The following is a 14,915-nucleotide window of genomic DNA, read 5'->3' on the forward strand; positions in this document are numbered from 1 at the left end:
GTCCCCCTCCCCCCTCCCCTCTAGGTCCTGGGCCTGTTGCGCATGCGTGAATCTGGCAGCTTGGGCGCTCCAGCAGAGTTTTTCGCGGTATCATCTAGCTGCTTGCTGCGACTGCTTACACAGCCAACAGCCACCTTTCTGTAGCCAGAAGCGGCAGAAGGTGGTACTATCCAAACGCGACTGAACTGCGCATGCGCAGAAGCCCGCTAGTAACTGCTAAATTATCGGAGGCAATTTGTTGTTCTGAAGCATTGCATAGTCTTTCTAAAGCCTTTGACACATTTTGCTGTTGGCAGACGCTTGAATGAGCCCTGCATTTTGTTATAGTATATGGCACATTTCCTTTACGATTTAAGTTTTATTTTCGTTTTTTTCTCTCGTTCATGTATTATTGCTGCAGTATTATTCTGCAGTAGCGGGATACAGTAATATCCTTTGTCAGAGTATCGGTCCTTACCAGTCAAAATTACAACAATTTAACTGAAAACTAAAACAATGAAAAATTCCAGGAAATCTACAAGATTTCGTATACTCCCTGTAGAAGAAGATCAACCACTACTAGTCGCAAGCGACCGCTTGCAGCACAACCAAGCTTTCCCACCATAAGCACTTGCATACGGAGTCAGCAGGTCACAATGACAAACATGACTTGCACATAATGACAAGTATGTAGCTTCTCCCACTTAGTCATTAGCATTTGCACTGGATGAAATGTATGTACAATGTCGTGAATATGGGGTCTGTGACAATAAGAGAGGAAAATATATGTAAGAAATTATCAGTGTTGTTTGATGTTGAATTCAATGAAGAGCCATCGTGCAATTTTTCTTGTTTACGCCACTTCAGGCTACATGTTATAAGTATTGCTGTATTGTCTTCATAGGAAAATCACATACATATTTCTCATTTTTTTGTTATGTGCTTTGTTATTACCACCCATACGAAAATCGTAAGACATTTTCGTCTTATGCCAAAGCGGTAGGTGGATCAAAACAAAATGTCCAGGCACTCTGTGACCAAAATGGTACTGAAACAGAGGATGACAGACTAAAGGCCGAAATACTAAATGTATTTTTCCAAAGCTGTTTCACAGAGGAAGACTGCACTGTAGTTCCTTCTCTAGATTGTCGCACAGATCACAAAATGGTAGATATCGAAATAGATGACACAGGGATAGAAATACAATTAAAATCGCTCAAAAGAGGAAAGGCCGCTCGACCTGATGGGATACCAGTTCGATTTTACACAGAGTACGCGAAGGAACTTGCCCCCCTTCTTGCAGCGGTGTACCGTAGGTCTCTGGGAGAGCGTAGCGTTCCAAAGGATTGGAAAAGGGCACAGGTCATCCCCGTTTTCAAAAAGGGACGTCGAACAGATGTGCAGAACTATAGACCTATATCTCTAACGTCGATCAGTTGTAGAATTTTGGAACACGTATTATGTTCGAGTATAAGGACTTTCCTGGAGACTAGAAATCTACTCTGTAGGAATCAGCATGGGTTTCAAAAAAGACGATCGTGTGAAACCCAGCTCGCGCTATTCGTCCACGAGACTCAGAGGGCCATAGACACGGGCTCCCAGATAGATGCCGTGTTTCTTGACTTCCGCATGGCGTTCGATACAGTTCCCCACAGTCGTTTAATGAACAAAGTAAGAGCATATGGACTATCAGACCAATTGTGTGATTGGATTGAAGAGTTCCTAGATAACAGAACGCAGCATGTCATTCTCAATGGAGAGAAGTCTTCCGAAGTAGCCGGCCGGTGTGGCCAAGCGGTTAAAGGCGCTTCAGCCTGGAACAGCGCGACCGCTACGGTCGCAGGTTCGAATCCTGCCTCGGGCATGGATGTGTGTGATGTCCTTAGGTTAGTTAGGTTTAAGTAGTTCTAAGTTCTAGGGGACTGATGACCTGAGAAGTTAAGTCCCATAGTGCTCAGAGCCATTTGAACCATTTTATTTTCTTCCGAAGTAAGAGTGCTTTCAGATGTGCCGCAGGTGAGTTTCGTAGGACCGTTGCTATTTGCAATATACATAAATGACCTTGTTGATAACATCGGAAGTTCACTGAGGCTTTTTGCGGATGATGCTGTAGTATATCGAGAGGTTGTAACAATGGAAAATTGTACTGAAATGCAGCAGGATCTGCAACGGATTGACGCATGGTGCAGGGAATGGCAATTGAATCTCAATGTAGACAAGTGTAATGAGCTGCGAATACATAGAAAGAAAGATCCTTTATCATTTAGCTACAATATAGCAGGTCAGCAACTGGAAGCAGTTAATTCCATAAATTATCTGGGAGTGCGCATTAGGAGTGATTTAAAATGGAATGATGCCAGACTCAGATACATTGGAAGAATCCTAAGGAAATGCAATCCGAAAACAAAGTAAATACGTTACAGTACACTTGTTCGCCCACTGCTTGAATACTGCTCACCAGTGTGGGATCCGTACCAGACAGGGTTGATAGAAGAGATAGAGAAGGTCCAACGGAGAGCAGCGCGCTTCGTTACAGAATCATTTTGTAATCGCGAAAGCGTTACGGAGATGATAGATAAACTCCAGTGGAAGACTCTGCAGGAGAGACGCTGAGTAGCTCGGTACGGGCTTTTGTTGAAGTTTCGAGAACATACCTTCACCGAGGAGTCAAGCAGTATATTGTTCTCTCCTACTTATGTCTCGCGAAGAGACCATGAGGATAAAATCAGAGAGATTAGAGCCCACACAGAGGCATACCGACAATATTTCTTTCCACGAACAATACGAGACTGGAATAGAAGGGAGAACCGATACAGGTACTCAAAGTACCCTCCACCACACACCGCCAGGTGGCTATCGGAGTATGGATGTAGATAAGACTACATGTAATGTAGAGGTGGCAGCATTACATTCCTTCATGGAGGTCAGTGTCTCAACAAATTGAAAATCTGCTTGAAAGGTCACTATGCCCTATGACAGACCTGCTGATTTCCAAAAATGGCTATTTCAAAAGGTGAGAAGAATCTGAAACGATAACACAAATTATTGCAACCATGCAACAGGTCAACCACTGTTACCATTCGGGTGACTGGGAAGTGACCCACTGTCAATCAGGTGCGGACAGATTTCTCTTGTTATCTGAAGACTTGTCGACACTTGGGTTTAAAAAAAAAATTAATATTGTTTTGACTAAATGAGAGGCTATTGACTATTGCAATCAATCACCAACATCAACTACTTAACTATATCTTAGGAGAACCATTTAAAATGGGAATGACCATGATCAAGGCTGAGAATGGTGTAAAGTATAATAAAAACACTAACTCTAAGAATTCACAAGCATTTTAATCCATTTTTACTCTTCAACGTCTTATGGCACAATGTAGTTGCTGTCATTGTGCTCTCACAAAGTGTGTTTTCAGGCAGTTCTCAGTTGCCCTGTGTACGAAAATACAAAAATAAATGTTTTTCTAGCCTGTACATTGTTGCCAATATTTATAGAAGCATACCACAAGGGTATTGATGTTCTATCACACGAAGAACTAAGTGTTTTCTCAGGGTGCTACTAGATGAGAATTTCTTTTGACATATGCAGCAATTGTGTGGTTCAGTACGAGTGTGCAGGCTCCAGTATTCCCCCAGGTTGCTGATACCCTGTATTTATCATGACGCACAATACAGCTGCAAGGGCGTTCACAAATGCTGCTTCAAATGCTTGTTTTCCACGAGTGTCTTCTCGCAAACACCACAAATCTAAGCACGTCCGAAAGCGTGCACCAGCGAATGCTGCTTCAGATAACTAAGTTGTGTGAATGTCTTGTTGCAGACAGCACAGCTGTACGGGCGTTCGCCTGTGTGCAACTGCGCATGCCGCTTCAGGGACATTCTATGTTTGAATGTCTTGTTGCAAAGACCACAGATGTGGGGACCTACGTCAGTGTGCAACCGCAAATGTTGCTTCAATTGATTACGTTGGATGAATCTCTTGCTGCAAACGGCACAGCTGTATGGGCGTTCACCAGTGTGCAAGAGCGCGTGCCGCTTCAGTGTGCCACGTTCCGAGAATCTCTTGCCGCAGACGCCACAGCTGTACGGGCGTTCACCAGTGTGCACAAGGAAATGCCTCTTCAAATCACTCCTCCTTGCGAATTTCTTGCGACACACACAGCACGAATGATAGGTACATCTGATCATGCATGTGTGATCCTTCAGGTCCCTCAAATTTGCAAACATCTTTTTACAAATGTCACAACAATGCACCAGACAACTTGTACCACTTTTATTCCCGCAGGAGACTTTCTCTTTGGTGGTGTATTGTATCTTGTGGCCTGTTCCTGCAGCCTGTGAAACGTTGGTAACCAAATTCCAGCTGCCATCAAGACTCTTGGCGTCCTCGATGCCAACAGGGCTGGTGCTGCATAAAAATGGAGAAAACTGTGTCAGAAAGTATTGTCATAACAGTGCAAATCTAGAAATAAAAAATTATATTACCATATGGGAGGTCATCTTATGTCTCAAACGTTCCCCACAAATGCACATTGTATAGCATAGTCTGCAAACTAGATCACACATTAGGAATACACAGTATTAAATTAACAGAATATTGTATGGCGTTCTGAAGACGCAACAGAGAGATTTGAGTCCATATGTACCCGAAATTTAGGGAAAAAGAGGCTTAAAATTTGTCACACGGTACTTCACAGAAGCCAGGTATAAAAAAATTCATTGACAGTGGGATTACTGAAAAGTGAAAACACAGGATGCCACAAACCATAACCATTCCTTCAGCAGACACAAGAAATTGGCTGATGGGGCCATAGAACTCTAATGTATAGCATGTGAACTTGTACATCAAAGTCTATATTCCACAACTCACCTATGGTGTGTCGCAAACATGTAACTTCATATATTCCTTTTGTTGTAGATCACAGATATACTGGGGCATGTTAAGACTTTTTTCTTAATTATCCTAACAACTAGAATTCACCAGTGTCAAGAAAGACTATGAAACATTGTTTAAACTACTACAAACGATGCCAGCTTGGTTGTGGAGCAGTAGATAAAATGTCTCACAAAGTAACGGACCGTGGAACACACGTTCCACTATGAGAAGCCTACTTACACCGCGACAGACCTAGAATAAACTACTTAAACGACAGTGGGTGGTTACAGGAAGGTCAACCTGGGAATTGGTTTGGTGCTGAGATTTTGAGTTGTCACGGGTCGTTTATTAGCGACACCTTCCCACAGACTAGAGACTATAGATAGTGTGGTGTAAATCCAGGGTCCAGGAGTGCATAAAGCACCACTGTGTGGTTTCAGCAATGAGTCTTACTTCCGTCTGCGGCGGCCAGGTCGACTCCAATCTGTTTGTAGATGATTGGTGAGCAGCCATAGAGAGCGGTGGATTTCAAGATGCATACCTCTCCAATTCGTGGAATCGTGATTTCGGAAACTATGGGGTATGCGGGATACAACAAAAGAAGTGGTTTGATAAGTGTTAGGCAAAGGCTTAATACTACCCAATATGTGCCAAGAATAGTCCAGCCATCATGCCCTGAGAACCAGCAGCAGGCACACCTCCTGCTGGCGATGACGGACACGACTTCAGGATGAGTTAGTCATTTAACACCCCTCACGTCATTTAACAGTTTCGCATTCTTAATACATATCAGACTGGAGCTTTATTGTGTTACACCTTCTATTTTCGACAGTGTATTTGAAAAAATCTGTAAATAGTGTACAGTTCACAGAAAAGGTCCAACTGGACATGAATTGAATGATGTTAATTGATGTGAAATGTTTGATTATGACTGTAAAATAATCAGTTTCGTCTTCGCAATTACATTCAGGTAGAGAGTATGTAAATGGAAAGTTTAGTTTGCTTGAGTTGAAAACTCACACAGTTTCGATTCTAATAATGAATTAAGGGTGCGAGTTGCCTTAAAACGTAGAGGTAAAGAAACAGATCAGAATATAACTGGAGAGAAAGATACCACAGGATGTCCTAACTAAACAGAAACACAAACATCAGATGAAGCGAATTGTGGCACAGAAAATACAACAGTGCTGCTTACCAGTTTATACCCGAGGGAAAATTTGAGAACATATATTGGTAAATTAACCATTGAATTTTGCTATGTTTTGCGTTACGTCAGGATTCACATGCTTTTATTTTTTTTTATTTATGCTAACTTTAGTGTGTTGAGATGGGAATTTATTGAACTATGTTATGTTTATATTGCGGTGCATATTACATATTTCTTGCTGAAATATTATTGCACCATTAAAAAAGCCATTTTTAGGACAGACACTTTGAGAGTTAAGAACTAGGTGAGCACATGGTAATTGGCTGTGTATTCCTTCTTTACACCTTTTTCCCTTCTGGACAACATCATTGCCCTACATTCAATATCTATCTGTCTCAGTTACCTTTTGCGTACAGTGCAATCCAGAAATAAACAAGTCAGTTGTCCGTAGCAGTAGCGGAAACACAAAAACGTCATGAAATTCCAGTCGTATATACGCAAGAGATTGCGTCCATAATTACGGAACCGAAACAAAATAAAACAGGAAAAGAACAATTAACACAGGTGAGCGAAGCAGGTGATGTGCGGTCACAGCAGACAAGGGAGCGAGAAACGGTAAACGCGCGATTCCAACGGAGCGGCAGCCGACCCTCCGAACGTACGCGAGTGACGCTAGAACAGAGCAAGTTGCGGCGACACATGTGCCAATTGTGCAGTTTCCAAGTCACAGTACAACAGGTTATAGGCCCCAAGACAATATGAATATAATAGAAAGGCTAAACACTGAAGCATTAACAGGAAATGTAAACGAATCTTTCAGTCCGGCACACGAGGAACGGTACGGTGTAGATAACTGCACACCACTAAGTAGATACGATGCTAGATGGGAAATAAATACGTCATATCAAGACGCAAATGTGGTAGAACGAGTACAAGAGAACATGACACATTTGAAGGGAACGAGTAATGTTGTGTAAACACAAATGCGATATGGTGAAAGAGGAAAATTTGATAATTATCACTTTTTGACAGTCAGAAAATTTCAACATTACAAAGAAAGCGGGAACGGCTTACATCCACGAACATTTATAAATCAATTTCAGATCGGTTTACCAGAGCCTTGGCCACTTAGCCATAAACTTGACTTCATTTGTGGGCATATGGACAGCGCAATTGCGGAATCCACGCAAAGAGTAACTGTAAACTGTCAGTCGTATGAGCAATTTAAATCCGCATTCTTGGAGCGATACTGGTCCACAGAAACACAAAATACAATAAAGTATGAGTTATTATAGAAAGAGTTGTTCGAAAATTCAGGGCAAAAGAAACCTGTTACATTTTTCGAGGAAATGAGAAAAAAGAGTCAGTGTTTAGATTATCCATACAGTGATGGGGAACTAGGCCCAGCGGTTCTAGGCGCTACAGTCTGGAACCGCGCGACCGCTACGGTCGCAGGTTCGAATCCTGCCTCGGGCATGGATGTGTGTGATGTCCTTAGGTTAGTTAGGTTTAAGTAGTTCTAAATTCTAGGGGACTGATGACCTCAGATGTTGAGTCCCAAAGTGCTCAGAGCCATTTGAACCATTTTTGATACGGATGTGCAGAGTGAAGTTACCGTTACGTTATCAGCAGTCATTGGTTGGTAGGGCAGGAGATAATATACAACCATTTAAAGGAATTTTAAGAGAACTTGAATTCATATTCAATGAAGATGACGCAAGGAAACAACGTACAATCAGAGAAAACAATAATGCGGGGCATAACAGCAACCGATCAGGTTTTAATAATAATAATTCCAATGGCAATAATAGCGTATGAAAAGATAATTGTTTTGGAAGGAGTGGTAATCGCCCATGGGATAACAATAATAATTATGGTTTTGGAAACGCACAGAGGGCAAATGACAATTATGGTTTAGGTGGGCCCCGGAATTACAATGGTGGATTTGGTCCTAGAAACTACGGTAGTAACTATGATACGAGATACAATCTCCGTGCGAACGAAGGCGGAAGGTTTAGAGGTTTTCAGCAGCAAAATACAGGTTATTCGGGTGGTAATGGAATGGACAGAACGCAGAAAGGTTGGGAAAATCAAGCTTCAGCGGGACAAAACACGCGATATGAACTGGTAGAAGAAGTCGAGGTGAGGCCACCAAACCCAGGTAAACGAATTGACAATATGAACGGTACGGAGACCAATAGTAAAACCCAGGTTAGAAGTGAAGTCCCTCCAGTACCTAAGTAAAACATCGACATTTTGTAAAATTAACACCAAGCAGGAAAGTTACAGTGTTGAAAACAAATTCTTTTCTGACAAACTGCCTATTGGCTTCTCTCTCGGGTTCTTCGGCCGACGTTCATCTGATGATTTTACTGACGTTTCGCCAGCACGAGTGGCTGGCATTGTCAAAGCTTCACCCTCCATTGCCGATGGTGAACTGTAGCCGAGCTCGCGGCCGCAGACTGTATGTACCTGGCGAGCCAACGTCCGAGGGCTTCTCCGCGGTCATTTCCGGTGCGGTTCTCCTCTTGCTACCTGCGACGGTCGTTCGCTGCAGTACGGGAAGCCAGGATCCTTTTACCTTAAGGCTTTCCTCTTTCTTGTTGAAATTCTTCGAGTGTTTTTGTATTTGTACAGCTTCTCTGAACAAGCGCGTGTGATAGTGCTTCTCTACAGCCAGAACTTCCGTGTCGGCGAATTTTATTACGTGGCCGGTCTCACTTAGTGATTTCTCCAGCTGCCCCAACGTGCAATGTCGCTTATGTTCTTTGATCGCGGTGTTGATTGATCGTCCAGTCATTCCGACATAAACTTTTCCGCATGTGCATGGTATACGGTATATTCCCGACATTGCAAGTGGGTCCCTTTTCTCCTTTGCCGATTTAACACACTCTTTGATTTTCCTTGTCAGTTTGAAAATCGTCTTTACGCCATGTTTGCGCAATATACGGCCGATTCTGTCCGCCACTCTGGGAATGTATGGCAGAAAGGCCGTACCCGACATTTCTTTTTCTGCTTCCTTACTTCGTCGAGTGTTTGGCTCTGTTACACTTCTAATATAATTTGCGGAGTACCCATTGCTCCTCAGAACACTTTCCAGGTGTTGCATTTTGTGTCTGAGGTGTTGCGGCTCACATATTCGTCCTGCTCTCGTTACGAGCGTACTAATCATGCCTCTTTTCTGGCTCGGGTGGTGGTTTGACAGTTTGTGCAGGTATCGGTCCATGTGTGTCGGTTTTCGATACACGCTGTGTCCCAGGTTTTCGCCATCCTTTGTGACCAGCACATCAAGAAATGGCAGTTTTTTGTCCTTTTGGTACTTCCATGATAAATTTTATGTTGGCATGGAGGCTGTTCAGGTGTCTTAGGAAGTCACCGAGCTGTTCTTCACCATGGCTCCACACCACGAAAGTATCATCGACGTACCTGTACCACACCTTAGGTTTGCAAGTCGCCGAGTCCAGTGTCTGTGCTTCGAAATGTTGCACGAAGAAGTTGGTCACCACTGGACTAAGAGGATTACCCATGGCGACACCTTCCAGCTGTTCGTAGAAATTGCCATTCCACATGAAATAGCTCGTGGTGAGACAGGCACGGAAGAGCTTTGCGATGTCTTGCAGGAAAATGGAATCGATGTGCTCCAGAGCGTCACTGAGTGGCACATTCGTAAACAAAGAAACATCAAAGCTGACGAGGATGTCGGTTGGTGCAAGTTTCAGTTTCTTCAGCTTCTCAGTGAAATGTCCCGAGTCCTTTAGGTACGTGTCGGTCTTCCCCACGTGCAGCTGGAGCAGCGAGGCCAAGTGTTTTGCTAGTTTATACGTCGGTGAGCCAGGAGCGCTAACAATCAGTCTTAGTGGAACGTTGTTCTTATGGATCTTAGGTAATCCATGCAGCTGAGGTAACACAGAAGCCCTACCACCTGCAGTTCAAAGTAAGGCACATATGAGGCACAGACAACATCGTTGCTGACAGTCTGAGCAGAATGTCTGGAGACGAGGGAGATCGGCTCTCAGTTGAGGAAGTATGTGGATCTTAGGTAATCCATGGCTTAGAACATGTAATGTGTCCGATCTTAAGTGGGTGTCCGCTTCTCTTCAAACGCATTGGCAGGCAATAGGATAATGAGATATAGTTGTCAGAGTTGAAGGAGAGAATTAGAAAAGGTGAATCGATAAAAGGCCGGCTCCCACTAGGGCTGCCGCGCGGCAAAACCGCGCGATAAGGCGTTGGTTGCCATGGGAACGCCGTTCGCGGCACAGTCGCGGTTTGCACACGTCGAACCGCCGCCGCCGCCGCTGCGGCGCGCCGCGCCGCAGGTCCGCGCCGCCAATCACAGAACGCGTTGAGCCAGGACCATGCGAACCTTCGCCGAAGCGCTGGAGCGGGCGTGGCGGCAGCTGTGAAATACTTATCATCCTATCACAAGGAAAGTATTCGATGAAGAAACTTGATTCTTTCGCATCTTACAGTCTGATATCTTCGCCCGATAAAGGACTGAATTTCTTTTTGTTTCTCGTTATGATTACTTGCTGTGTCGCTTCCAAGTAAACCACTACACGAAATTTTGCTCAATGTGCAGAGGTAAAAAAGCACTGCGCAGACTTTGCGTATAGTTCATTTTAGGTAATACATTATTGCGTATAAAATTTAGCCAACATATCGAAATCGTTTTTAAAGTTGAGAGCAGGACGAAAGCTGTCACCGTTCTCGAGACACTGAATGATACGTCGGCGGACGGGCCGCGCGGTGGTCCAGCGCGCGTCGCCCTGTTCGTCGTAAATCACGCAGTTGTAGCAGCATCAAATTTCGTAAACGGTTCGAGATATCGAAACGTGGTATTTTGCAAATGGTTATTCACAAAGAGTCGCGTAATTTGTCGTATGGTAAAAACGCGAAACTCTTTTATCTATTGAGGTATGGAACTAACTATAGTTTCTTACAACTGATCGATGTACCTTTTAAAGGCTATTTAACAGCATGTGGAATGAGAAGCACAGTTACATGGAGCACGTTAATATTTACAATGTTGTATACAGACCTACACAGCTTAAAAAGAAACCAATTTGCTGGTATGTCATAAGATATAATTGCTACATATCAACAAATCTTTATTATTTCGTTTTGCCTCAAGAAACTTTGTTTGTCTATAACATTTAGAATAATTTAGAAGTACATGTAATAACCCCAGGTTGCTAAGTTTCTTTACAGAAGCACTAAAACAGTCTTCACGGGCCGGATATATATCCTCTGCTAAGTCAGTTTCTATTACCAAAAGACTGTACATCCCTGATCGCCTCCTCGCGAAACATCTTGGTATAAAGTACCAAATACAACATTGTGTGCACTGTCTTTAGTAGCTGCAGACTCTGGAACTTATTTCCTAGTATAAGACTGTTTGCAGTAAGAGGAAAATATACACAAATACTTCACAATTGCACAAGTGATACGTACTAGTTGCTATATTATAAAAAAAATTCTCTGGAAATAAATTCACAACTAACATATTTAATTAAAGGTGCTGCTGCAGCTTTGTGTTAACAAAAATACAATTCGTTGAATTGTTTTCTGTGGTTCTCAGCTTCAAGACTGTGTTGATACAGCATTGCACTGTAGTCTATTCTACATAAGCCTCTTCAGCTCTGCCTAACTACTGCATCCTACATCCATTCGAACTGCCTACCGTTGTCTCTACAATTTTGCTTCCATTAGCAAACTAATGATTTCTTGATGGCTCAGAATATGTCCTGTCAACCAACTGCATTTTTTAGACAAGTTGTGCTATAATTTCATTTTTCTCCTCAGTTTGATTCAGTACCTCTTCATTTGTTATACAATCTACGTATCTAATACTCAGCATTCTTCTTTAGCACCACGTTTCGAAAGCACTCATTGTCTTCTTGACAGAAATATTTCCCAACAAATTTATAATCATGGTAAAAAAAACTCTTCTTTTTCAGATATACGTTTCTTGCTATTATCAGTCTACATTTTTTATCTTCCATACTTTTGTCTTCTCAACTACTGCTTCCCTTTCTAGTCCTTGAACTTACAACTATAGTATGACTTCTGTACACGCTGTAAAGAATTCTATGTCTCTGTGTTTTCTGACTGATACCCACTGAGCTTCTAAGAGTGTATTTCAGTCAAGATTATCAAGATCTCTTAATCTACAAGTGCCATTATCGTAGGTTTGCCTTTCTTCTGTCTGTCTACTAAGATAGCTTTTAGGATCAGTATTGCGTCGCGTGTTCATAAATTTCACAGGATTCTAAAATTGTGCTCAGTTTAGTTTGTATAGTTTCCTCCTCCCCAAACACATATTTCCTCCACCTTCCAGCCTTCCCTTCTCTGCTTAGTTCTGGCTTGCCATCTGAGCTGTTAATATTCGTACAGATGCTTTTGTTTGCTCCAAACATTTTTTTAAATTTGATTGTCCTATATGCACCATCTATCTTTTCCAAGTGCAATTGTAAAGCCTTTGTTGATTTACGATTTTGCACTGCTGTTTTATATTTGCTTCTGTTGTCAATTCAAGTCAATATATCATGTGTTATGCAAGGCTTTCTACTACACCTTTTTCGTGTTTTTATTTTGTGCTGCTCTCAATACTTGTTCTCTCAAAAGTACCCATTCGTCTTGTAGTGTATTCCTTCCTCTCTTTCAATCAATTGTTGGCTAATGTTCCCTTTAAGAGTATCCACAAGCTATGGTCTTAACTTATTCATATTTCATCTCTTAATTCGCTACATTTAGCTGTCTCTTTCGTTGCTGTCTGCAGTAAATTATCTTCAATCCGCATCTCCACCTGGAAGTGTCTTAGAATTTAAAATCGTGTTTCGAAAAGTCTATTGTGTTGACGTACTTCTTTCATGATTCTTGAACAAAGATTTAGCGATGATTAAATTACGCTCTGCGCGAAATTTATCAGGCGGCTCACCCTTTCATTTCTTCCTCCTAGTCCATCTATTTCATCTTCCTGTCCCTGCTATCGAAATCCCGTCTTTCATTGTATTTCAAATTTTTATCTACTTTAACAACAACCTGAATAATTTTCTTTATTTTGTCGTACATCTTTCCAAACTGTTCACCGTCTGTGGTGTCGGTTTACACGAAAACTTGTCTACAGTGGGTAGGTATCGGTCTCATGTCTATATTTGCTATGGTAATGTTAAAGGCAGTTTAGGATGGAATTGGCTATTGTGAAAATATTCCATTGATTGTTTCGCTGACAAATACTCGCAGAGTGGTTGAAATATCTGATCTTAATAGAGGAAATACTGAGGATCAACTTACAGACATATTCAGTTACAAATAACTGCCTACCATATCAAGTGTAATGTACTATCATTGTAAACTGAATATGGGTACTGGAACTGCAATGTTAAAAACTGTTATGAGAGTCATGAGAAGTTATTTTTAACTGATCACTTCTCTAAATGTTGTCGAGTACATTAGAGAACAGTCATGGACAGTGATTCATTGAATGTGAGTGTGACGTCAGGTATGGCCCTCGGAGCTATGAGAATTTTCGGCAAAGCGCTCTAGTAGACACGCCCGCTGCTATGAAATACTTATCATCCGATTGTAAGAAAATATCCCGTGAAAAAAAAATTATACTGTTTTCCATCTTAGAGCCTGATATTCTCGCTCGATAAAGGGCAGCATTTCTTTTCGCTGTTCGTCATTGTTACTGTGCGGCACGAAATCAAGTAAAAACTGCACGAAATTTTAAAGAAATTCCAGAGATAAAAGCGCCTTGGGTATATATTGCATTTGGTTCGTTTTAGGTCTCACGTTAATGCATATGAAATGCAGGCAACGTATCGAAATTACATTAAAGCTGAGAGAAGCGCAATACGTCTTTTCGTTCCGATAATTACCAAAATATTAGGAAAATGTGAGGTGAAATAAAGATAATATACCTTGTGGCCACTAATATAGACACACTCAGCTGCACAGCCCGTTTTTTTTTATGGTTTGTGCCCTCTGGGCATTGCCGGAAGAACGGAATCCGTGGGCCCCAAAGGATTCGTTCGGCAGTGTTCCGGTAGGCGCGAGGCGGGCGACACCAAGTGTGAGTGTGCCTACTCATAGATGACTCATTATCTTATTTTTGTAGATTTCAGCTCAAGTCAAAATTAACGTGTTGCTCTCTTCGCTCATCGCTCGTTCAGCGGTGTACGGAACTTTTCTCGCTAATTTCGGAACATTATGAGCAGTTAAGTTGCGTTTAGCCGCGCATGCAAGCCATTGTTCTGCTCTACCTCTGTTCAAACAAGTGGACTCGCGATGTATCTTCTCAGTTCAGTCTGATCTCACGAGTATAGTACAACTGAACAGATTTCTGAAACTTCGCTAATTTAGATTTCAGTTCGTAATCTAGTTTCCACGTGTCTTTGTCGGATCAGTACGTGTTAACTACGGATCTCAGAGCCTTAACTTCGCAGATCGTATTTCAGAGTAATATATCCTGTCCAATTTCCTTAGCTATTCTGAATTTTAGCACTCATTTTATATAAAATTTCTATTTGTGACGACCACGTGTTTGCGGATTGTGAGAGTCGTTAAATGTGGTTACACTTCGTATTAACATACCAGCATTTCACATTCGCTCGTGCTTACATTCAGTTGTGACATTACATTGTTAATTATTTAAATGTGTTACCCAGACAAATGTATTCCCACAATTCATTACTCTACATTAATTATTTTTGATGTTGCGATTTTTCAGTCATTGTACATAAACCGCAACATACTGTTGAGTGTATGGCAGAGCATAAATTTACCAATATCACCGATTTTCTTTCTTGCTCCATCTGCATGCTGAGGCAGGGGAGAAATGCCTGTCTACATGCCTCTGTATGCACCCTCATCACTTTTTCTTATGATCCCTACGCTAGATAA

General features: G+C 42.0%; 1 protein-coding gene across 1 annotated transcript in view; it reads right to left on the reverse strand.

Moving 5' to 3' along the window:
• Positions 1–3,305: 3,305 nt before the first annotated feature.
• Positions 3,306–14,915, reverse strand: part of LOC126425142 (zinc finger protein 454-like) — a 200,685-nt gene continuing 189,075 nt past the window's right edge. The window contains exon 7 of the mRNA XM_050088087.1: positions 3,306–4,393. Within this exon, the coding sequence (XP_049944044.1) occupies positions 3,733–4,393 (661 nt within the window). The 3' untranslated portion in view covers positions 3,306–3,732. The remainder of the gene's footprint in view (positions 4,394–14,915) is intronic.

The sequence above is a fragment of the Schistocerca serialis genome, chromosome 10 (assembly GCF_023864345.2).
Source record: "Schistocerca serialis cubense isolate TAMUIC-IGC-003099 chromosome 10, iqSchSeri2.2, whole genome shotgun sequence".
Lineage (NCBI taxonomy): Eukaryota > Metazoa > Arthropoda > Insecta > Orthoptera > Acrididae > Schistocerca > Schistocerca serialis.